General features: G+C 42.3%; 12 protein-coding genes across 12 annotated transcripts; 8 read left to right on the top strand and 4 right to left on the bottom strand.

Moving 5' to 3' along the window:
- Nucleotides 1-105: 105 nt before the first annotated feature.
- On the top strand, nt 106-1242 carry FOA43_002691 (uncharacterized protein; the record flags this gene model as incomplete). The annotated part of the gene is made up of 1 exon (XM_038922975.1): nt 106-1242. The coding sequence occupies one exon, from the start codon at nt 106-108 to the stop codon at nt 1240-1242; it is 1137 nt and encodes a 378-aa protein (XP_038778903.1).
- Nucleotides 1243-1447: 205 nt separating this feature from the next.
- Nucleotides 1448-2024, top strand: FOA43_002690 (uncharacterized protein; the record flags this gene model as incomplete). Its single annotated transcript, XM_038922974.1, has 2 exons — nt 1448-1453; nt 1524-2024. The coding sequence occupies 2 exons, from the start codon at nt 1448-1450 to the stop codon at nt 2022-2024; spliced, it is 507 nt and encodes a 168-aa protein (XP_038778902.1).
- Nucleotides 2025-2563: 539 nt separating this feature from the next.
- Nucleotides 2564-2851, bottom strand: RPL39 (60S ribosomal protein L39; the record flags this gene model as incomplete). Its single annotated transcript, XM_038922973.1, has 2 exons — nt 2564-2713; nt 2846-2851. The coding sequence occupies 2 exons, from the start codon at nt 2849-2851 to the stop codon at nt 2564-2566; spliced, it is 156 nt and encodes a 51-aa protein (XP_038778901.1).
- Nucleotides 2852-3229: 378 nt separating this feature from the next.
- FOA43_002688 (uncharacterized protein) lies at nt 3230-4473 on the top strand (the record flags this gene model as incomplete). The annotated part of the gene is made up of 2 exons (XM_038922972.1): nt 3230-3596; nt 4055-4473. 2 exons carry the CDS (start codon nt 3230-3232, stop codon nt 4471-4473), a joined length of 786 nt encoding a protein of 261 aa, XP_038778900.1.
- Nucleotides 4474-4479: 6 nt separating this feature from the next.
- On the top strand, nt 4480-5977 carry FOA43_002687 (uncharacterized protein; the record flags this gene model as incomplete). Its single annotated transcript, XM_038922971.1, has 2 exons — nt 4480-4483; nt 4875-5977. The coding sequence occupies 2 exons, from the start codon at nt 4480-4482 to the stop codon at nt 5975-5977; spliced, it is 1107 nt and encodes a 368-aa protein (XP_038778899.1).
- Nucleotides 5978-6525: 548 nt separating this feature from the next.
- FOA43_002686 (uncharacterized protein) lies at nt 6526-9918 on the top strand (the record flags this gene model as incomplete). Its single annotated transcript, XM_038922970.1, has 1 exon — nt 6526-9918. One exon carries the CDS (start codon nt 6526-6528, stop codon nt 9916-9918), a length of 3393 nt encoding a protein of 1130 aa, XP_038778898.1.
- Nucleotides 9919-10014: 96 nt separating this feature from the next.
- On the bottom strand, nt 10015-11514 carry FOA43_002685 (uncharacterized protein; the record flags this gene model as incomplete). Its single annotated transcript, XM_038922969.1, has 1 exon — nt 10015-11514. The coding sequence occupies one exon, from the start codon at nt 11512-11514 to the stop codon at nt 10015-10017; it is 1500 nt and encodes a 499-aa protein (XP_038778897.1).
- A 250-nt stretch (nt 11515-11764) lies between these two features.
- On the bottom strand, nt 11765-13096 carry FOA43_002684 (uncharacterized protein; the record flags this gene model as incomplete). Its single annotated transcript, XM_038922968.1, has 1 exon — nt 11765-13096. The coding sequence occupies one exon, from the start codon at nt 13094-13096 to the stop codon at nt 11765-11767; it is 1332 nt and encodes a 443-aa protein (XP_038778896.1).
- A 432-nt stretch (nt 13097-13528) lies between these two features.
- Nucleotides 13529-14362, top strand: FOA43_002683 (uncharacterized protein; the record flags this gene model as incomplete). The annotated part of the gene is made up of 1 exon (XM_038922967.1): nt 13529-14362. The coding sequence occupies one exon, from the start codon at nt 13529-13531 to the stop codon at nt 14360-14362; it is 834 nt and encodes a 277-aa protein (XP_038778895.1).
- A 123-nt stretch (nt 14363-14485) lies between these two features.
- On the top strand, nt 14486-15313 carry FOA43_002682 (uncharacterized protein; the record flags this gene model as incomplete). The annotated part of the gene is made up of 1 exon (XM_038922966.1): nt 14486-15313. The coding sequence occupies one exon, from the start codon at nt 14486-14488 to the stop codon at nt 15311-15313; it is 828 nt and encodes a 275-aa protein (XP_038778894.1).
- A 264-nt stretch (nt 15314-15577) lies between these two features.
- Nucleotides 15578-17557, bottom strand: FOA43_002681 (uncharacterized protein; the record flags this gene model as incomplete). Its single annotated transcript, XM_038922965.1, has 1 exon — nt 15578-17557. One exon carries the CDS (start codon nt 17555-17557, stop codon nt 15578-15580), a length of 1980 nt encoding a protein of 659 aa, XP_038778893.1.
- A 1065-nt stretch (nt 17558-18622) lies between these two features.
- Nucleotides 18623-19957, top strand: VPS4 (Vacuolar protein sorting-associated protein 4; the record flags this gene model as incomplete). Its single annotated transcript, XM_038922964.1, has 1 exon — nt 18623-19957. One exon carries the CDS (start codon nt 18623-18625, stop codon nt 19955-19957), a length of 1335 nt encoding a protein of 444 aa, XP_038778892.1.
- Between the last annotated feature and the right edge of the window lie 572 nt (nt 19958-20529).

Below are 20529 nucleotides of genomic sequence, written 5' to 3'. Positions count from 1 at the left end.
GATTTAGTTAATACAAGTGGAATAAGAGCTTTTGTAGTAGTAAAAAAATTACCTGTAGATGAGACGTGATCTTGTTTTGACTCTTTACTTTCTTCATGGTTGAAGATGCTTTTGAGACGCTTTCTTTCGTTTTCAACAACTCTCAATCCGTCTCGTCTCTCCGTTTGTCCTCATCATTTGTCTGTTCTTTTGCTTACAACACCTTCTCAACTCTCCAACTCTATTGAGCATGCTTCCGTTATTGTTAAATCTACCTCTACAACTGCTGTGGTTGCTTGTATAGACACTATTCTAGGCCATAGAAATGCTGTTTCCCAGCTCTGGTTTCGCAATCCTATCCAGATCTCTTCTTATCTCCCGTTACCCGAGGATATTGATAATAATAGAGGACTCAAGAGCTCTTTCAGCGACGCTGCGCCCGTTCAACTGGATAAGAACTGGAAAGATACCTCCAAAAGCACCCAGCTGTTGATTGGATTTGGTAGCCATTCCATCCAAGTTAATCTAGCAAACACCTTGTTTAGTAACGGCGAACAATCTACCTGTTTTTTCATCCAGCCGAATAATCATCCAGGCAATTGGATCAATTTGGCCGAGATATCCATACAATTACCCATGGATGAACATGCAGATGAAGATTATTCCATTACCAATCTTAATAAACTTAAGGAGTTGGCCTTTGAAGACACCAACAACCCTACAGCTTCGCTGTACCAAATCTCATCATATACTTCAAACATGATAGAGACCATCAACGATCGACCTGCTGCTGATTATCTCATCAACAATAGAAAGATCCAAAAGACCAAAAAGGAATTGTATCTCCAGTTGATAAATCAGACACAGCCAGAAAAGGCAAGGCCATTTTCGTCACTGAAACGCTCGCCTAACAATGACATGTATCAACTCGTTGTAGGGGGGCTTGGCTGGGGTGAAAAACAGGGCATGATAGTCTTGGACCCTGCAGTCGGCGAAGTAGGGCATCGTTACTGTCGTCTCTACCAATATGATCCCAGTAAGTCAATTCAGCAAGTTAAGTCTACTGAAGGCCAGGTCAAATTACGAGTGCAGTGCAGCGAGCCCGAGTCCGGATATCATGATTATGATCAGCAGGACAGCCCAGTACCTATTGACGGTGTTGCTGGTTTGGGGAGCGAATCTGGGTTTCTAATGGATGGTGTTTGGCATAAATGTAGGGGAGAAGTTAATGAGGTGGCTATAAAGCAGAACAATAAAGACTAGGTCAAGCATATGAGATACTGGTCCCTTCTAATTATACAACGTTTCCTCTTTGGGAAATAACAAGCGCGCGCCCAAGCCTCGCTCTTTCATACGCCTTATATACATTCAGTGTCCTTTTTTCTTCTTTTAATAGAAACTCCAAACAGTATTTTATCGCCTACTTAATCCGACGAAAATGTCCAGTTTAGTGGCTCCTATTCAAAGCATGAATGTAAGTTTTTATTACGCTCTCGATGTCCGAGGTCCGCAGCACCAGTACTAACAGTATCGCGCTTTCCCAGTTTTCTTCTATGTCTAATGCCTTCAGTATGGAGAACATCAAGCAGTCTTACTCCACATTACAGAACAAGTTCTCCACAGTAAGACCTGCTCAGGAGTTCTTTGATGTCAGAAGATTGTCAAAACCGGCAGATTTTAACGAGGTTCAGCAAAGAGTCTCGTACAACGTGTCCTATTTTCAGGCTAATTATATTTCAGTTGTTCTGTTACTCTCTGTTTACGCCTTGATAACCAACGGGTTACTTTTGTTTGTTCTTTTATTCTCCGGTTTAGGTGTCTATGGTATTTCTAAATTGCATGGAGAGGACCTTAAGCTTCCTATCGGTAGTCTGACCACTTCTCAGCTCTACACAGGGTTGCTTATTATCGCACTACCTTTAGGATTTCTCGCATCTCCAATTAGTACCATGATGTGGCTAATTGGTTCTTCTGCCGTGGCAGTTGTGTCACATGCTGCATTAATGGAGAAGCCAATCGAGACAGTCTTCGAGGAACAGGTTTAGGTTTAGTTCTAGCTTCAGCTTATTTCATTTTAATTTAGTTTAATCTACTTATATTATCTTACTTTATTGTCAGCAAAAGCAATTTTCAGAAGAAGACCCTAATGATGTTCAATCATGAATCAATCGAAGTTTTGACAGACCTGATTGACAATAATCAGATACTATCTAGTTTGATAATGGAAAAAGTTGTTCATCATGTTGTTAATGCTGACTTTAGTGTGTGAACCAGCTGAATCAACTAAGTCAACCGACTCACACCGTTCAATGAGACGTATCTCATATACAGAAAAGATAACGTTGAGTCTTTTTGGTTTAGTTTGCTGACATTCGCTCCTTTATATACGAAATATTAAGAGTGAAAAATTTTTGCTTAGAAAAAAAAAAGCTTACTGGTTAATTTTAAGGGTTAATTAATTACCTAGTTAAATGAAATTTCACTGTAGAACATGTATTATATTGCTGTATAAACACTAGCAAAAGACCATCTATCATAGATCTGAAGTGCTAAAGTATGAGTCAACTAAACAAATCGTCAAAACTCATAAATGCAACTTGGTTCTTCTCCAATGTGTTCTCTTGGCATTGTATCTGATCTTGTTGTTGGTTCTAAGTCTGATCCATTGAGGCAAAGGTCTATTCTGCTTCTGATGCCTGGCCAGCTTTTGTTTGGTTTTGAAAGACTTGTTAGACTAGAGAGAGAGAGAGATTGGATGTTAGTAAAAAGAGAAAATGAATAGATGAATATGAAGTAGTGTAATTTGATGCAAAAAGCAGTCACCGTGTGCGTACACTTGTCATCATCGTCTTGTTTTCATACTTACAGGCATCGTGAATGTTTTGTTGATTCCTAGTGATAATTAACAAGATAAAGAAGAAGGTAGTAAAAAGTTAGAACTACTGATGGTTAGAAACCAAGTGCAAACCGCGCGAATCCACACGGCCGGCGGTGGAAGGCCCAGAGGGCCCGGTAGCTTTATTCACCAAGTCCCGAATCTCATTTCTCTTAGTTAAAAATTTTTTTTCCAGATATTACAGTTATTAAGTTCCCACTCGCACCTCCTGGTAGCCCTGAGTTTTTCACCCGGTGTTGAAGAGAAGAAAAAAAGGCTTTTGTGGGAAGAGGCATTAATTTTTCAAACTTTTCACTTAGAAGCCTCTTCTAACACTCAAACCATCTACATCGTTTATCACCGAATAACTTCATCATGGGAAGAACATCCGTTTTGGCTGACGCTTTGAAGTCTATCAACAATGCCGAGAAGACCGGTAAGAGACAAGTCTTGATTAGACCTTCTTCTAAGGTTATCGTCAAGTTCTTAAGAGTTATTCAAAAGCACGGATATATTGGAGAGTTCGAGTACATTGATGACCATAGATCCGGTAAGATTGTTATTCAGTTGAACGGTAGATTGAACAAGGTCGGTGTCATCCAGCCAAGATTCAATGTCAAGATCGGCGAGATTGAGAGATGGACTGATAACTTGCTACCAGCCAGACAGTTTGGTTACGTTATCTTGACCACTTCCGCTGGTATTATGGACCACGAGGAGGCTAAGAGAAAGCACGTTTCTGGTAAGATCTTGGGATTTGTTTACTAGGGAATTTGCGATACATAGAATAATAAATGTTAACTTAGTTATTAGTATGAGAGCGGTGAAGTAAATGTTCAACGAGATGTAGATACCAACCAGTTCGTCTACTCTCACTCAGTTCAAACCCTCCCACGTGATCAAACCCTCATCAATCTTTTTTTTTCTTCACCTTCTCTCTATGCCACTGGGAAAAAAAATTTTCAGTCGTAGCTATTTTGTTCTTGACTCTCTTGTTGAAAGTTCTCCTAATATATATAGAACCTTTAGAAGAAATAATCATGGCAGGTGGTATGTTACTTTAAGAATTAAGCTTCAGAGTGAATGAATAGTGTCCTGCAGAATTGTGGGATGAAATCAATATGGCACTATCAGTACGATACACTCATTCATAAGCTTTAATAGCTCATTGAAAACCTTTTCCTTACTAACATGTTTTAGAAAACGTCACTTTAGGTCCACAGGCCAAAGGCTCGCAAGAAGTGTTTGGTGTTGCACACATATACGCCTCTACAAACGATACTTTCGTCCACGTTACGGATTTGTCCGGTAGGGAAACTATCTCTAGAGCTACCGGGGGTATGAAGGTGAAGGCTGACAGAGATGAGTCTTCTCCATATGCTGCCATGTTGGCCGCTCAAGATGTTGCCGCTAAATGCAGAGAGGTTGGTATTACCGCCGTCCACGTTAAGATGAGAGCTACCGGTGGTACCAGAGCTAAGACTCCAGGTCCAGGTGCCCAGGCTGCTTTAAGAGCCTTGGCCAGATCCGGTTTGAAGATTGGAAGGATCGAAGATGTTACTCCTATTCCATCTGACTCTACCAGAAAGAAGGGTGGTAGAAGAGGTAGAAGATTATAATCGTGCATGGGTCTTTTGGCTGCTTTATCATCAGTATTGTTAATTAGATGCTGAGGCATCCTATATATCTAATAAGACACAGTATACAAAATATTGTAATTGTCTTGTAGTTTAAAGTTTGGAGTGAGAATTTCAGCATCGTGTGAGCATCTCTTGATTGTATCCTGACTTCCTCTTGATTGTGTCCTGACTTCCTTTTGATTGTGTCCTGACTTCCTCTTGATTGTGTCCTGACTTCCTCTTGATTGTGTCCTGACTTTTTCTTGATTGTGTGCTAATTTCTCTAGTTATGCTGACCCATCTTCCCATTCCAGTAATTTTGGGCTCATCGTTGATAGTTCGTCTGACTTTTCTTTTCTATGGCCTTTATCAGGATAAATACTTGGAAGTTCCTTATACAGATGTTGATTACTATGTATTCACGGATGCTGCTAGGTTCATTTACAATGGTCAATCACCTTACCTAAGAGCTACATACAGATATACTCCTTTATTAGGTTGGCTCCTGGTACCTACAGCTTGGCAGGCGGCTAATGACTACTGGTTCGAGTTTGGGAAAGCGGTGTTTGTTGTGTGCGACTTGATCACCGGCTATTTGATCCTACGCTTGCTCATTTTGATGCATAAGGATACCAATTGGAGCCTATTATGGTTCTTTAACCCAATGGTTATAACGATCAGCACTCGTGGTAGCTCTGAAAGTCTTTTAACCGCCGTGGTTATGGCTGCCGTCTATAGAGCGGTGCAAAGGAAGAACTGGCAGGCTGGATTGTGGCTTGGTTTGGCCATCCATTTGAAGATCTATCCGTTTCTATATGTGCCCAGTATTTTGCTTTTCATAGATGCCGGTCAACCGTTATGGAAACCTATTACGAGAGAACGAGTGAAGTTTCTTCTCGGCGTTTTGGTGACCTTTTGCGGGCTCACCTATTTGATGTTTCATTGGTATGGTCAGGTGTATTTAGATGAGGCATTTCTTTACCATCTGATTCGACTAGATCACCGCCACAACTTTTCGATCTACAACATCTCGTTGTACTTCACCTCATTTACTGGAAAATCTGCCCTTTTTGACGGTGGCTTTACATTGGAGAAGATGGCATTTCTTCCTCAGTTGGCTCTTAGTGCTGTATTGATACCATTGAGACTTTGCTACGGAAACTACAAACCAGAGGTACTTGTTTCATCGCTATTCATTCAGACATTTACCTTCATAGCATTTAATAAGGTGATTACGTCTCAGTACTTCGTATGGTTCATGTGTTTCTTGCCAGTATATTTGTCTCTGAGCACTATTTCCTTGTTCAAAGGCGTAATCCTTTTGGCAGGATGGATAATTACTCAGGCTTTATGGTTGTATTATGGATACAGACTAGAGTTTCGAGGAGAGTTCGATTTATTCTACAGTGGATTGTGGACCAGTGCGACTGCCATGTTCATATGGAATTGTGTACTGATTGCCGAGTTTATACGGGATGTTACCAGGAAGGTTAAAAGGGATTGACTGGCATATCTGAGTGTATGTAGTCAATTAGGTGTTTGCAGAACACATCAACAGCCCAAATCGTCGTAATCCTTGAATCCCTGAATCCCTGAAATCCTTGGATCCCGGAAATCCCGAATCCTTGAATCCCGGAAATCCTTGAAATTCTCGAGATTTCTTGGCATTTTTCAACCCGAAGAAACTCATCCGAAAAGATAGTTACGTCAAAAAGATGCTGCGAGACGAAAGTGACAAAATACGAGAAGGTTTCTCTGATTAGACGTTCGAATTTATCCCTTTTTCTTTGGCAGTTTCCAAACTGCTTTGTACGTATATATAGGTGCTTCTTAATCGGCTGTGCGATGCTTCTCTTCCCTCGTTCCTATTATGCAGCTAGAAAATTATTTGATACGTAATGGAAAAGTTCGCGGGCTCAGTTGAAATGGAGTAAAATAAAATATCTTGGCGTTGTCAATACAAGGGAAGGGGTGTTGCTGTTCTTCTCAGATCCGTAATAGAAGCATCATCGTCATTAAGCTCAAAATCAGGAACCTTGCCATTCCACATTCATGGAAACTTTTGAAGTTCGTTCCAAGTCGTTCACCATAAAGTGGGTGGACGCTCCTGACAACTCTGTCATTCGTTGGGAATTGAAGCCTCTGAAGAGATCTATTAATCTTGGTATATACAGACACAACAAGCCTGAGCCTCCTACTACTGCCAGTTCCAGTCAGTCTCGTGACAGATCTGTCACCGAATTGTCTAATGAGAGCACCGGATCCTTGTCGACCCATGCTGTGGACAGCGTTACCGACAATAATGCTGCGGATTCCTTTAGTATGTCTGAAAATTTGAGTGTCGATACCGTGAATCGAGTCCCTCGGAAGATGTTTAATGCCATGCATGAGAACTTTTTTAGTTCCGATCCCATGGCTGCTACGGCGTCTAACCCCGCCATTGCAATCACCCGTGCAGCAACTAGTACTGCAATGACTTCGTTGACGACCATATCCGCGCTGTCCAATACACAGAATGGAGCAGTCGATGGTGATAGCGCCAACAAACCTACCATCTCCTCGAAAAGGAAGTCCTCCAGCGCCTCGCTTGCCTCAAAGAATCGTTTGAGACGAAGAGCATCTAGTCGGTCAAGTATCCGAAGCAACGACGGCACGGACTCCAATCTCGATGAACACATTGATCATCATTTGATCAGGGAGAAGTGGGTGGGGCGATGCGCCGGTGATGAATTTGTCAGTGATGCTTTTCATGTGACCTCTGGAGGTTTGTTTGCATTTGTCTTTGACAACACCTTCAGCAGAACTAAGGCCAAAAAAGTAATGTTTGGCCAGTGGGTTGAGTCTGAAAAAAGGAGCAACAGATCTTTCAAAAATGACTTTGGCGTTGTACCTACTCCGGCAGCAGTTGCTGACCTTTCTATCGACAGTTTATCAAGCTCTATTCATCCGGCTACTTCTGTGTCATCTCGGGACCAGCAGCAGGCTTTGGAAGATGCTGAAACGACTCTCGATTCTCCTATCTCTGTTCATACTCGAAAACTTCGCTTCCAACTCCCTGAAGAGAAACAACTTGGTAAGAATACATTTATGATCCGTTTGAAGGGTGTTCAATACCTTCAGGGATTCATGAAGAAGAAGAGAAGACGTGCCGGAGGTAACTTTGCCAAAAGATTCTTCAACCTCAACTTCAAATACGCTGTGTTGGACTACTATGCCGATGAAACATCCAACAATATTAGAGGTAACATGCTAGTGACACAAACTGTGATATCTGCAGATCCTAAGCTGCAAATGCTCTATCTTGACTCTGGAATGGAACAATGGGTGTTGAAAGCTTTAAGTCAGGAAGATTTCGATGTTTGGGTTCAAGCTTTCAACTATATAAAAAGAAGAGACAAGAAGATACGTATGGAGGGTACTAGCGTGGCTATCGATGAGCCTATGAGTCCTTACTCTGATCAGCTCAGCTACTTTGACGACGCTGGTGTAACTGCTGATGAATATCTGGATGCAATTTCTGGTGGTAGAAGTCTTCATGATCATGCGGCCATTCAGAAGCATCATGCACAGCTTAATGATGCATTTGAATCGTTGCAGAACCTTGCTGATAATGCCATGGAGCTTGCACGCTGTCAGCAGCAGGTGATAAACCGTTTGGAGGAATCATCGACTTCCGCTTCTAACTCTTGTTCAGAGCCCCATAGACGTCGTTCGAACTCGCTTTTCTGGAAGAAGGGCCACAGAAATAGTAGTGACACTGAATTGGCCCGAACTACTTCCAATTCTGTTTCTGTGGGTCCAAATCAGTTCACTCAATCCACTGACAGTTTGCAGAGTTCCATGACAAAGCAAGGCAAATCACAGTCTCTTCTTTCTGTAATTGATCAGCTTCAAGCAGGTATCACCGATATTCATGCCGATTGCAATGCTTTGTTGTCACGCATGTCCAGTATTAAGCATCCGCTAACTAGAACTACAACAGCTGCTACTTCATATATATCACAGGACTTCTTTGACGCCCAGGAGGTGATTCAAGAGATGAATGATTCTGTTATGATTGTTAGTGATGATGAGCGGGCCCCAGAGCAGCCTAGTAAGACATATGATGAAAAGGATAATATTTTTGAGACTCAACTCTCTACTCCAGTGTCGTCTACCTCTCTTTCTTCTGATATGGAGGAGGATGAAGATGAGCAGTCCAGTCAGTTGATCAGATCTGTCAAGCACCTTTCTGTATTACAGGAGGAGGCTCTACCAGAAAAGCCACATGATATGTATCCCTTGACGTTTGATTATGATATTTCCTATAGAAAGGATGTTCCGCCAAGTGTTGCTGAGCCGCCGTCATTGATCTCGATCTTTCGGAAGAGTCTCGGTAAGGATTTGACCAGCATCACAATGCCTATCGCCTCCAACGAACCTCTTTCATTTCTGCAGAAATATGCAGAGAGTTACGAGTATGCAGATTTACTCAATGACGCGTACAATTCGCCAGTTGATAACGGTGAGCGAATTTTGAAGGTTGCATGCTTTGCAATCAGTTATTTATCATCTTACAGGTCGAACGTTCGTAGTCTTCGTAAGCCTTTTAACCCATTGCTTGGCGAAACATTTGAGATGGTCAGACCAGAGCTGGGTATTCGTTTGATTAGTGAGAAGGTGGTTCATCATCCAGTAATATTTGCTGCATATGTTGAGTCCGAGCACTGGAGCATTGGCCATTGTTTCTCTCCAGAGCAGAAATACTATGGTAAGACGGCTGAAATCAATATTGACGGTAAAGTGTGCCTTCAATATGACCTGGGAGAAACGTACGAATGGACCCAACCAACTACGGTTCTACGGAATATGATAGCTTTCACCGGAGAGAAGTACACAGAGCCCGTTGATAAAATGACGGTTCGTTGCAACTCAGGTTATATGGCTACGGTGACCTTTGTTCCAGAGAGATCGCATTTCACCAATCGCCGGTCGGAGAAAGTGGTGGTTAAAGTGACTGCACCTGATAATAAGAAATTGGTGAAGACGGTATCAGGAACGTGGACTTCGTCAATGCAGTTTGACGATACCGGATATCCTGTTTGGCAAGTGCATAAGTTGGTTTCGGACTATGAAAATAAGTATGGATTCACAGAATTTGCAGCCAGCTTGAATGATATGACGACCATTGATGAGGAATGTGCACCTACCGATTCACGGCGTAGGCCGGATCAAAAAATGTATGAGCAGGGAGATGTTGAGCATGCTGAGGAGCTGAAGTTGGATCTAGAGCAGAGACAGAGATTGAGAAGACAAGATGAAGATGGAGCTCCTACTGTGCATAATCCTGTATTCTTTAAAAAGGCGGGGCCTGGTAGGTTAGATTACCAATACATTCAGGGAGAAGAAAGCTATTGGGAGAGAAGAAAGGGCCAGAAATGGAATGGGCTGATTAAGTTGTGGTGATGTTCTGGTGTTTCATTCGTTGCTCCGTCCGAGTTTTAATAGACGTTGCTTTTATCGTTTTTACTGTGTTTATCTGAAATTCTATTGTAATATTAGTTATGTTTTAACCTCCCTAATGAAATATTTACGGTTGTGGCCACCTGCCACAACCAACTGTTGCTGTGACACAGCAATGTTTGAAGAGTTGTCTATATTGAAACCGGGAATTTCGTCGTAGGTGAGCAAGGCCGGAGAAGAGAACGGTGAAGTAATAGAAAGATGAGGCGTAAGGATAGGTGATAGAGCATCATTATAATTGACAGCTTCGGAAACTGCCTCCTTAACGGCGGTATTGATGACATCTTCCTGATCAGAGAGACTAGTGAAAATGAATGACGAAAATATAAGGATGATTCCCAAATAGTAAGTAGCCGAAGTATGGATGGTATGGAAGAAAAATGAGTCGCAGAGCATACTAACCGGAATGGCCATCGATAGAGAAAGTGACGTGATAAGTGGTGAGGTGAGTAGTGAAGCTACCGAAGCACAATAATCTGAAACAGCATTGAGAAAACCGCAGAGAAGGATTATTAGAAGAGTAGTTCTATCAGGAGGAAAGGAGAACTTCTCTAGGCCAATCAAATCTGCTATGCCAAGTAGAGGAGTAACAAACAATATTGTACATATTCCGAGACAAACGTAGACTAATATATCCCTTTGAGAGTCCGTTTGTCCTCCAAGTTTCAAACGAAGAATAATGAGAAATGCAGAATAAGCCAACGCACCCGCCAAGGCAATAAGATCACCTAAGATCTCTAGATTTGAGGTGGAATATTTGAGTTTAATGGAATCCTCCATAGTTATTAAGCATATTCCAATAATACTAACAACAATTGCAACCAATTTGGCAACAGAGAACCGCTCTACATGAGTGAGAACACCCAACATCAATGTAAAAAGAGAGGAAGTGGTGGAAAGAATGGTTTGATTGGATGCACTGGTGTATTTGAGAGCTGTAGTGGCACACGCCCCACTAATGAAATACACTATAGCTACCTGAGCGCCAACTGATAGGATTTCGTAGTAGGAAAGTTGATAAGAAAGGGCTTCCAAAAGAATCGAGTCCGGTTCAGACTGTGCAGCTTGGTAATTGATGACAGGTTGCCGAATAAGAGGCGATCGGTAACCAAATGTCCTTGTCAAAGCAGAATATATGTGTCTTAAAAGACTTCGAATGCCAAACAGCAGAAAGAAAACTCCGTCAACAGCGGCAATGAAAAGAGGATGATCGTAATCTGTGTTCTTCATGAGATTATTAGCCAATTGCACGGCAATGACCCATGTTATAATAAGTACTGCCAAATAGAATAGGCCCTTAATCCATCTGGTATGCTCATCAGTTTTAATGATATCCAGGACTTGATCAAGAACCTGGTGTTCCTGTAAAGATGCTGTGCGCTCTCTTATTATGGGAGACTTCACATATGACTGATTGATTACTGGATCGTGGATCAGCGAAGTACGCAACCGGACCACGGGTGATCGTAGTCTGAGAGCCTCAGGAATATATGTTTCAGCTGAGGAAATGCTAATTGGAGATCTAGGAGGGGAGTTCATAAAAAATGACGATGGAAGAAGTACCTTAAGATGATGAAAGAGATCAGAAAGAAGAAAAACATGAGATCTCCACCTCTTATCAACTGTCGATAAGAGTTTCCTAATTGGGCCATAATGATGGACATAGCTGCGGACTTCTTTTTGGGGCCGTTTTCTAGAGGTGTATCTCCATGTCAGTGCAAGCAGAGAGTAAGTTTCCAATTGCAATAAATATTGCTAATATACAAAGTTTATAATACATAAGAGGGATTTAACAGTTATCAAAGTTGAGTTTTTTTGGTTTGATAGAGAGCTCCTCATCGTTCATCTTTCTAGTGACCCGGTCACCAGAGGTATGATTGATATACTCTATTTCGTCGTATCTTTTAGGCCTAACAGATTTCCGTTTGTTGATTCTTCCTGATTTATCTGCGTGTCTGAAAGGATTAAATATCCTTTCCTTTCGAATACGTTCGTCTGTATCATCTTCCTCGTCGTTGAAAGACCTGTGTGATAAGTTCGGTAGCAAAATCTTATTTTGAGGAGTTCGAAGTAAGTCTTCCTTCTTGTCATCTTCTTTTTCGTTCAAGAATAACTGTCTAGGTTTGATAGATTTTTGGAAATCGTCTAAAGGTTTGATGATTTTCTTTCCTGTTCTGCTATTAACCAATTCCATTTCGTTCTCGAATCTGATATAATTCAAAGGAATCTTGCTTGTTCTTTTGGGGAAATCTCCAATGAAGGGATTCTCCACCACAGAAGGTATATTCTTTTCCTGTTCAAAGTCTTCCTCAGGACTCATGCTATTATGCTCTTTAATGTGATTTTCGTACGCATAATTGATGTCCATCACTTGGGCCTTGGGAGTCGATGGAGCTTCAAATTCAAGTCTTTTACTGACCTTTCTCAGCCCTTCTTCGAGAGTCTCGTCTCCACTTTCTTCGCTAGAATAATCATCCAGTGATTGTTTCTGTTGCAGCTGCTGCTGCCTTAAGTTTGGTCTGCGACGTTTAACTATGAGCTTGGGTTGAGATACTTCTTCTCCCTCAGCTATATCAACCTTAATGGATCCCTTTACATCCAACATATCTTGCTGGTTATTGTTGAATAGGTTTGTATGAAGAGAAGTGGGCCATTTCCGTCCAAAGCCTACCGTAGAAGGAGCGGGTGGAAACAATGAAGGCTTAAGGCCCACATTTTCACTTGCTTTAAATTCTATAGCACCACTTAGTCTCTTGCGTGAAGAAGATGAAGACGAATTGGTTGAAGACCCACTACCAAAACGTCTGGGCGTTTGCCGAGGAGTTTGTAATTGGGAAGACTGTGTTTGGTTGAGAGACGATTGCTTGCAAGAATCGGAAGGTGAAAGCATGGAAGAGGAAGAATTAGTACTGGCAACAACAGCAGTAACATTGGCCTTTTTAGATTGTGGAGTGTTGGGCGTGAAAAGCTGATCATGACTGCGAGTATAAGAAGAAGGAGTCTTTAAATGAGTCTTCGAAGAAGACAGACACGACCCTAGAGACGATATCACCGGCTGACTTTGCAAATCATCATTAGCATCAGAATCTTTAATAAACGGTGGTGTTGATGGAGTCGACATTGTTGGTGATCTAACTTCAGCGAAAGAACAGAGAGCAGCTTAAAAATAGAGAAAGAACGAGAATCTGGCAGATCACTGTATTTTTAAGAAGGAAGATGATTTGGAACAATTGTAAACAGACAAAAAGAAAACGTACTCTAAGCAAGCAAATAATAAGTATTATGTTTAAACCACCGTTAACTCGCTTTGCCGCCTAGTGATTTTAAGATGGCTGGGCTTACAACTCACAGATTGCATGATAATTTTTTATTTTTGAGTGGCTGGCGCAAGTAATTAGCCGAAAGAGGAAATAAAGTAGAATAAGCAATTTTTAGACGAGTCTTGGTTCCTGATTATGTAATCAAACAAATGGAAGAAAGAAAGTTATCACCAAGATGGGGTAAGTGAAAGAAGATGTTGATCTTCATATATTGTGAGTCTTTATGTATAGTTATGTCAATTGTTCTCAATAATCACATTCGAATACCATTTATTGGACTTGGCACTTATGCTATTCGAAATGCTGAAGAAGTTGTTGAAAAGGCGATGGATGTGGGCTATAGGATGATTGATACGGCAGTTCTATACGGAAACGAAAGAGAATGTGGTCAGGGTATCTTTAAGTGGCTTAAAAAAGACCCTGTTCATAATAAGCGAGAGGATGTTTTTTATGTTACCAAGCTATGGAACGATCAAAATGGATATGAGAGTGCTAAAAGGGCCATTAAGGAATGTCTGAATAAAGTGTCTGACTTGAAGTACATCGACTTACTTCTTATTCATTCTCCCACTGAGGGTCGACAGATGAGATTGGAGACGTGGAAAGCCATGCAAGAGGCTGTTGAATCTGGAATAGTTAAATCCATTGGAGTTTCAAACTATGGAGAGAAGCATATTGATGAGTTGTTGAACTGGGAAGGACTTAAAGTGAAGCCGGTTGTTAATGAGATTGAGGTTTCTCCCTGGTGCATGAGACAGGCTCTTTGCGACTTTACTAAGTCTAGAGGACTACAGGTTATTGCCTATGCACCACTTTCTCATGCTTACCGAGTCGACGATCCTGATGCCACTATAGTGGCAAAAGCTCATGGTGTCACTAATGCCCAGGTTTTGATTAGATGGTCCATCCAAAAGGGCTATATTCCCATTCCAAAAACCAAGACATTGAGCAGATTGTCATCGAATCTTGATGTTCAATCCTTCACTTTGTCTGCAACAGATATGAAGCGATTGGACCATCCTTATGTTCATGATCCATCCGATTGGGATGTTGTTAACTGTCCATAGCTTTGCTGTACGTACGTTTTAGGAAATAATCCTCGGCGAAAAATTTCACTGCCAAGATTCTTTGAAGATAGGGTGAACTTTTCGTCATTTTGGCTCTCTTTTTAATCTGCATATTATAGTATAATGTCGGACTCTGATACGTTTTCTATCGATGGTGCTGGTCTCTTTGATGAACCAGATAATTTTCTTCCCAAACCTCCCGCTGCCCATTTCACTAACTATGAAAGAACCGAGAATTCTCCTGAAGATGAGCACAGTATTAAAACTATAAAGTTGAGATTGGTCGGAAAATCTCCTCTTTGGGGACACCTTTTATGGAACGCGGGTATATATACAGCTAATTATGTTGAGTCACATGCCAGGGAGTTGGTCAAGTCAAAAAAAGTGGTCGAATTTGGCTCTGCATCTGGTTTACCCTCCTTACTTTGCTGCATCGATGGTGCCGAGAAGGTGGTAGCTACCGATTATCCCGACGCAGATTTACTATACAACATTAATTACAATGTGGACCTCTTGCCTTTTGATAAACTTATCAAGGATCGTGTTCTCAGCGTAGAAGGCTTTATCTGGGGTAACGAAATCAAGCCGATCAAAGACTTGCTGGGTGGTGACGGTTACGCAGACTTTCTCATTATGTCTGATTTGGTGTTTAACCATACGGAGCATCATAAGCTTCTTACCTCTTGCAAGCAGCTTATAAGGCCTTTGGCTGATAAAAGTAAGCCGAGATCTGGTGGTAAGTGCTTGGTTGTCTGGTCCCCTCATAGACCAAAGCCACAAATGGTAGCTAACGACTTCAAGTTCTTTCAAGACGCCAAAGAAATCTTCCAGTTCGACGTTGAATTTGTCGAAATGGTTCATTGGGATCATCCAATGTTCCCGGAAGATCCTAAAGAGTCGGAGGAGTTAAGAAAAAGAGTCTACTGCTATATATTACACCCAACATGGTGACCTTCAGAAGAAGCTAATAAAAACAGTAAGTATGTAAACAGAGAACAAGTAATCAAAGAAAAAAAAAGGAGCAAAAAAAGGAATAGGCAGAGAGCATATACGAAGAAAGACAACAATGACTTCTTCCGAGAAGAAGCATGTAACGTAAAAAAACACGGACTAATCAACAAGTAACTAAAAGACACACAACGCATAAAACAACACAACCCATACAAGCGTACAAAGGGTTTCTACCTTCGGCTTTATCATCACTTTTTTTCTTTCTTACGAGGAGACACGCTCCCATTTCCAGATTCTGGCCTTGCAATCACCAGAACCTGTAGCAAAGTAGCCACCGTTGAGTCCCCTGCTTGTGCTCATCACTGGAGAAACAGAAACGCTGATGACGGAATTACGGTGTCCCTGAAGCATGATGTAAGGCTCTCCGGAAAGTTTATCCCATAGGATGACACCACGATCTTTAGATCCTGAAAGAATAAACTCGTCATCAGGAGTGCAGCACACAGAAAGAACAAAGTCTTTATGGCCCACGTAGGTAACTTCACAGTTGGATTTTGAGGCGGCACCTTGCTGCCTTTGAAGATCTTTCAAAGACCACAATTTGACGGTTCTATCCAATGATCCAGACACGATCTCGTGGCCATCGTGAGTAAATGTCACAGAGTAAACTGAATCCATGTGGCCATTACCGGCCTCGTTGGCAGAATCAAGTCGCTCGACTAGGAAACCTTGGTTGGCATCCCAGACCCGAACTGTTCTATCTAGAGAGCCGGCTGCAATCAACTTTCCATCTGGAGAAACGGCCACAGTAGTGACACCATCTTCAATGGAGAGAGTGAGAGAGCATTGACCGGTAAAAACGTCCCAAATTCTTACTGTTCTGTCTCCAGAGCCAGACACCAATTTAGTTCCATCTGGGAAAAAGTCCAAAGAGTAAATGTCCTGTTCATGGCCCTTCAAGTATTTAACAACGGTACGTGTAGCCAAGTCCCATATACGGATAATCTTGTCTTCTGCACCGGTAGCAAGGAATTTGCCATCAGGAGAAAACGAAACGGAACGGATATACAAGTCACCACTGCCAGTATCGTAAGAGCCGTTAGCGGAGGCGGAAGATTCGTCGCTGAGCCTGGCAACTAAATCGCCAGTCTCGACACTAAACACTTGGGTAAGCTTATTGCAACCAGTGGCAAGGAATTTACCATCTTTTGAGAATCTAACACAGCAGACGACGGAGGTATGGTCAAAGGAATGAACTAAAGAAATCTCAGCTTTCTTCGGCACTTTCGGATTATAAACAACATAATACTCAGACTGCTGCTTCTTGTAAGGCAAGGAGTTGTAAGAGTCAAAATCTTTGAGAAAAGCGGGTATTGGCTTGTTATGTTGTGCTCGTTTGACCAGTGCTTCTTGCGAGACGGTCTCCTGCTTTATAGGCTTAATATGCGTCGAAGTTGGAGAAGTTGTCGCAGGAGTTTCTGTGAAACTAGGAGCAGCATTTGTAGTAGCGGCAGGAGAAGCGGTTGTTGGCGAAGCTGTAACTGGGGAGGTACCGTTCTTAGTAGCGTCTGGCGCTGGCGACTGCTGCTGTTTTGTAGTGTTGGTGGTGGTGGAGTTTGCTGAAAATGCATTTGTGGCTATAGTTGGTACTGCTGCTGTAGCAGGTTGAATGGCAGGTTGTGAAAGGGCCTGTGCAGCAGCTGCTGGGGATGTGGCACTAGCCGTTGCTGCTGTACCGGGTGCACCCGGAGGTTGGGAAAGGAAGCCACGGGCAGCATCAGGAACGCTTGAAGAAGGTGTAGAAAGGTTTGGAGGAGCAATCTGGGGTTGATTTACACCGGGCCGACCAAACTGTTGTGTCTGTGAATGAGCCTGGACTTGTGCCTGTGCTTGTGCCTGTGCTTGTGCCACAGCAGCAGCCTGTTGTTGCTGATGCTGGGCTTGGGCCTGAGCCTGAACCTGCTGCTGTTGCTGAATTGATTGCTGCTCAAGAAGACGGTCTCTGTTTTCCAAATCCTGCTTCAACCTTAGAATTTCCTTCTCGTAGGCATCCTTCATGGTCCTATGAGCCTGCTCCAACTCATAGACGGTATTTCTAATACTAGCCAGTTCTTGGTGCTGTTGGTTAATTTTCATTTCATACTCCTGGTGATGATCTTTATACAAGGTAGTTTCTCTGGAGAGACTTTCAAACTCTTTCTTCACAGCCTCGAGGAGTTCGTCGAGGTGAGTACGATCTTGCATTTTGTCTTGCTTATCTTTTCGATTTGTCGTTGTTGCAAGAAGAGAGGAGGAGAAAAACGGCTTCACACTTCAAGCTTTGGAAGCAGAGTCGATAAATTGAAAGCTAGAACTCTTTTAAGAATTGAAAAAAAAAATAGAATCGGTATAAACCCTCTTAAGAAAAGACTGTTGTCAACAACAAAAGGGAACGAATTCAAATTGAGGAGAGACGAAAAACAAAAAAAAAGTAATAAAAAAAATTATCAGCGACTTGTGGATAACCAAACGGAGGGAAAGAAAAAAAAATTTCAAAAATCCAAAAGTAAGAAAAAATTGTTAGAAATGTTTAAATAAAGGTGAGTAAGGCGGAAGAATTGAGGAAAGGCGAAGTGAAGAAGGGGGAAAGAAGTGGAAGTGCGAGTAGTTGATGACGGAACTGAGGAGGAAAAAAAGAAAGGGGAAAAAATGGCCGGGAGAAGAACAATAAGGATGAACAATAGTAGGGAACAATGCAAGATATTATGCAGAAAGAGACAGCCAGGGAGGTCGTGTGAAAGAACAGCTGGCGGTGTAATCAAGAGTGGGTACCCGGATTAGACACATGACGTTGGACACATGATTTTTCACTTACTTGATATGTGTAAGCGATCAATACTGAAAGAAGTGTAACCGATCCATACTGAAAGAGGTGTAACCGATCCATATCGAAAGAGGTGTAACCGATCCATACTGAAAGAGGTGTAACCGATCCATATCGAAAGAAGTGTATCTTCTTAGCTGCAGGCCGTTTAACCTGTAGAACGTGCAGGCCGTTTAACCTGTAGGCCGTTTAACTTGTAGGCCGTGCAGGCCGGCTAATTTGTGGCCGTGCACGCCGTCTTATTTGTGGCCGTGCAGGCAGTCTAATCTGTGGCCGTGCACGCCGTCGAGTCCGCGCCGTCCGGTCGCGGGCCGTTCAATCTTCAAGACGGTCGTGTACTCTGGTGTAGGGGTGCACTTTAGATAAGAAGAGAAAGATGGCTTCAATGCTCAAATCTGATCTGTGATAGGTTGTTTTGTATTCTTTTGTTTTCAGGTGTTGCGGTAATGTCGTCTGAGTTTCTTGATAAAGGTGTAGATCTCGTGAAAAAGGCCATCGAGGCTGATTCTGACACTCGATATGAAGAGGCCTACAAGCTCTATTATAATGGACTTGACTACCTTATGTTGGCGATGAAGTATGAGAAAAACCCCAAATCCAAGGAGACCATTCGAGCCAAATTCACCGAATATCTTGCACGTGCTGAACAGTTGAAGGAACATCTGGATACAAAGCAGCAGCAAACACAGACAGGAGAGGCTAATGCGTCTTCTGGGTCTGTTAAAGCAAGAAAGTCCAATGGTAACGCTGAAAGTGGCAATGACGATATCGATTCGGAGACGAAAAAGCTTCGAAGTGCCCTTGAAGGCTCCATTATGAGTGAAAAGCCGAACGTGACATGGGATGATGTTGCTGGATTGGACCAGGCCAAAGATGCTCTTAAAGAGGCTGTGATTTTACCTGTGAAGTTTCCTCAGTTGTTCACTGGCAAAAGGAAACCCGTCAGTGGCATTCTTTTGTATGGACCACCAGGTACGGGTAAGTCGTATTTGGCAAAGGCGGTTGCAACAGAAGCTCAATCGACGTTTTTCTCTGTCTCTTCGTCAGATTTGGTGAGTAAGTGGATGGGAGAATCTGAAAGATTGGTGAAGCAGTTGTTTCAGATGGCTCATGAGCAGAAACCATCGATTATCTTTATTGATGAGGTAGACGCACTCTGTGGTCCGAGAGGAGAGGGAGAAAGTGAAGCTTCCAGAAGGATCAAGACAGAATTATTGGTGCAAATGAACGGTGTTAGCAGTGATTCGGATGGTGTATTGGTTTTGGGGGCTACGAACATCCCTTGGCAATTGGATTCTGCCATTAGAAGACGTTTTGAGAGAAGAATCTACATTCCTTTGCCTGATTCGGAGGCCAGAATAGATATGTTTAAGCTAGACATTGGCGATACTCCTACGGCATTGAGTTCACAAGACTATCATACTTTGGCCCAAATGACTGACGGTTACTCAGGCCATGATGTGGCAGTCGTGGTTAAAGATGCATTGATGCAACCAATTAGAAAGATACAAACGGCTACACATTTCTGTAAAGTAGAAGAGACTGTGAAAGAAGAAGACGGTAGTGAAGAGATCAGAGTGAGGTATCAGGCATGTTCACCGGGAATGCAAGGTGCGATAGAAATGAACTGGATGGATTTGGATGGAGATCAGATGAAGGAGCCAGAACTAACTATGAAGGATTTCATCAAGTCCGTTAAAACTAATAAGCCTACAGTGAATAAGAAGGACCTCGAAAAGTTCGAGGAGTTTACTAGAGACTTTGGTTCGGAGGGTAACTGAAGAAGTTGGATTTCATAAGATGCTTTATATGAGAAAGAGAGATCACTGATACTGCTGGATGTGGTTCTTTGCATCAACTACCTTACTACCATCAACCTGGATCAATACCAAGGCCATATCATCTCCACCCATAAAGACATCGGCCTTTGGGTTTTTATCGAGATGTTTCTTCCTATAGTAGTCGAATTCTGCACCATCTGTTTTATCCAAAAATTTGTAGACATGGCCTGACAATGTGCAACTTAATTCGCTGATCTCGGCTTGATTAAGGCTATGTAGAAGGTTCAAGATGTTGTCTGTTCTCCCTGAGTTGTCGCCGGTTACCCAGTCGTGAACCAATATGGAACAACGGGGATTTGCAGCAAGGTTCTGATATTTCTCGGTGCTTTTACTCGTAGCCAATAGGATTAGATGGTTTGAGGATGAATGGTTGAAAGTTTGATCTGGTTTAACAAACGTATAGTTCATGAGACTCACGTGAGGGATATCATGGGAGCATGTACCCAAATGAAGAAAATTGGAGTTGGATAGTCTGTTAAGGACGGAATCCGGAAGAGGGCCGCACATTTTGT

The sequence above is a fragment of the Brettanomyces nanus genome, chromosome 3 (genome assembly GCF_011074865.1).
Source record: "Brettanomyces nanus chromosome 3, complete sequence".
In the NCBI taxonomy this organism is placed as follows: domain Eukaryota; kingdom Fungi; phylum Ascomycota; class Pichiomycetes; order Pichiales; family Pichiaceae; genus Brettanomyces; species Brettanomyces nanus.
Note: the sequence above shows the minus strand (reverse complement) of the source record. Positions and strands in the feature narration are given on the sequence as shown.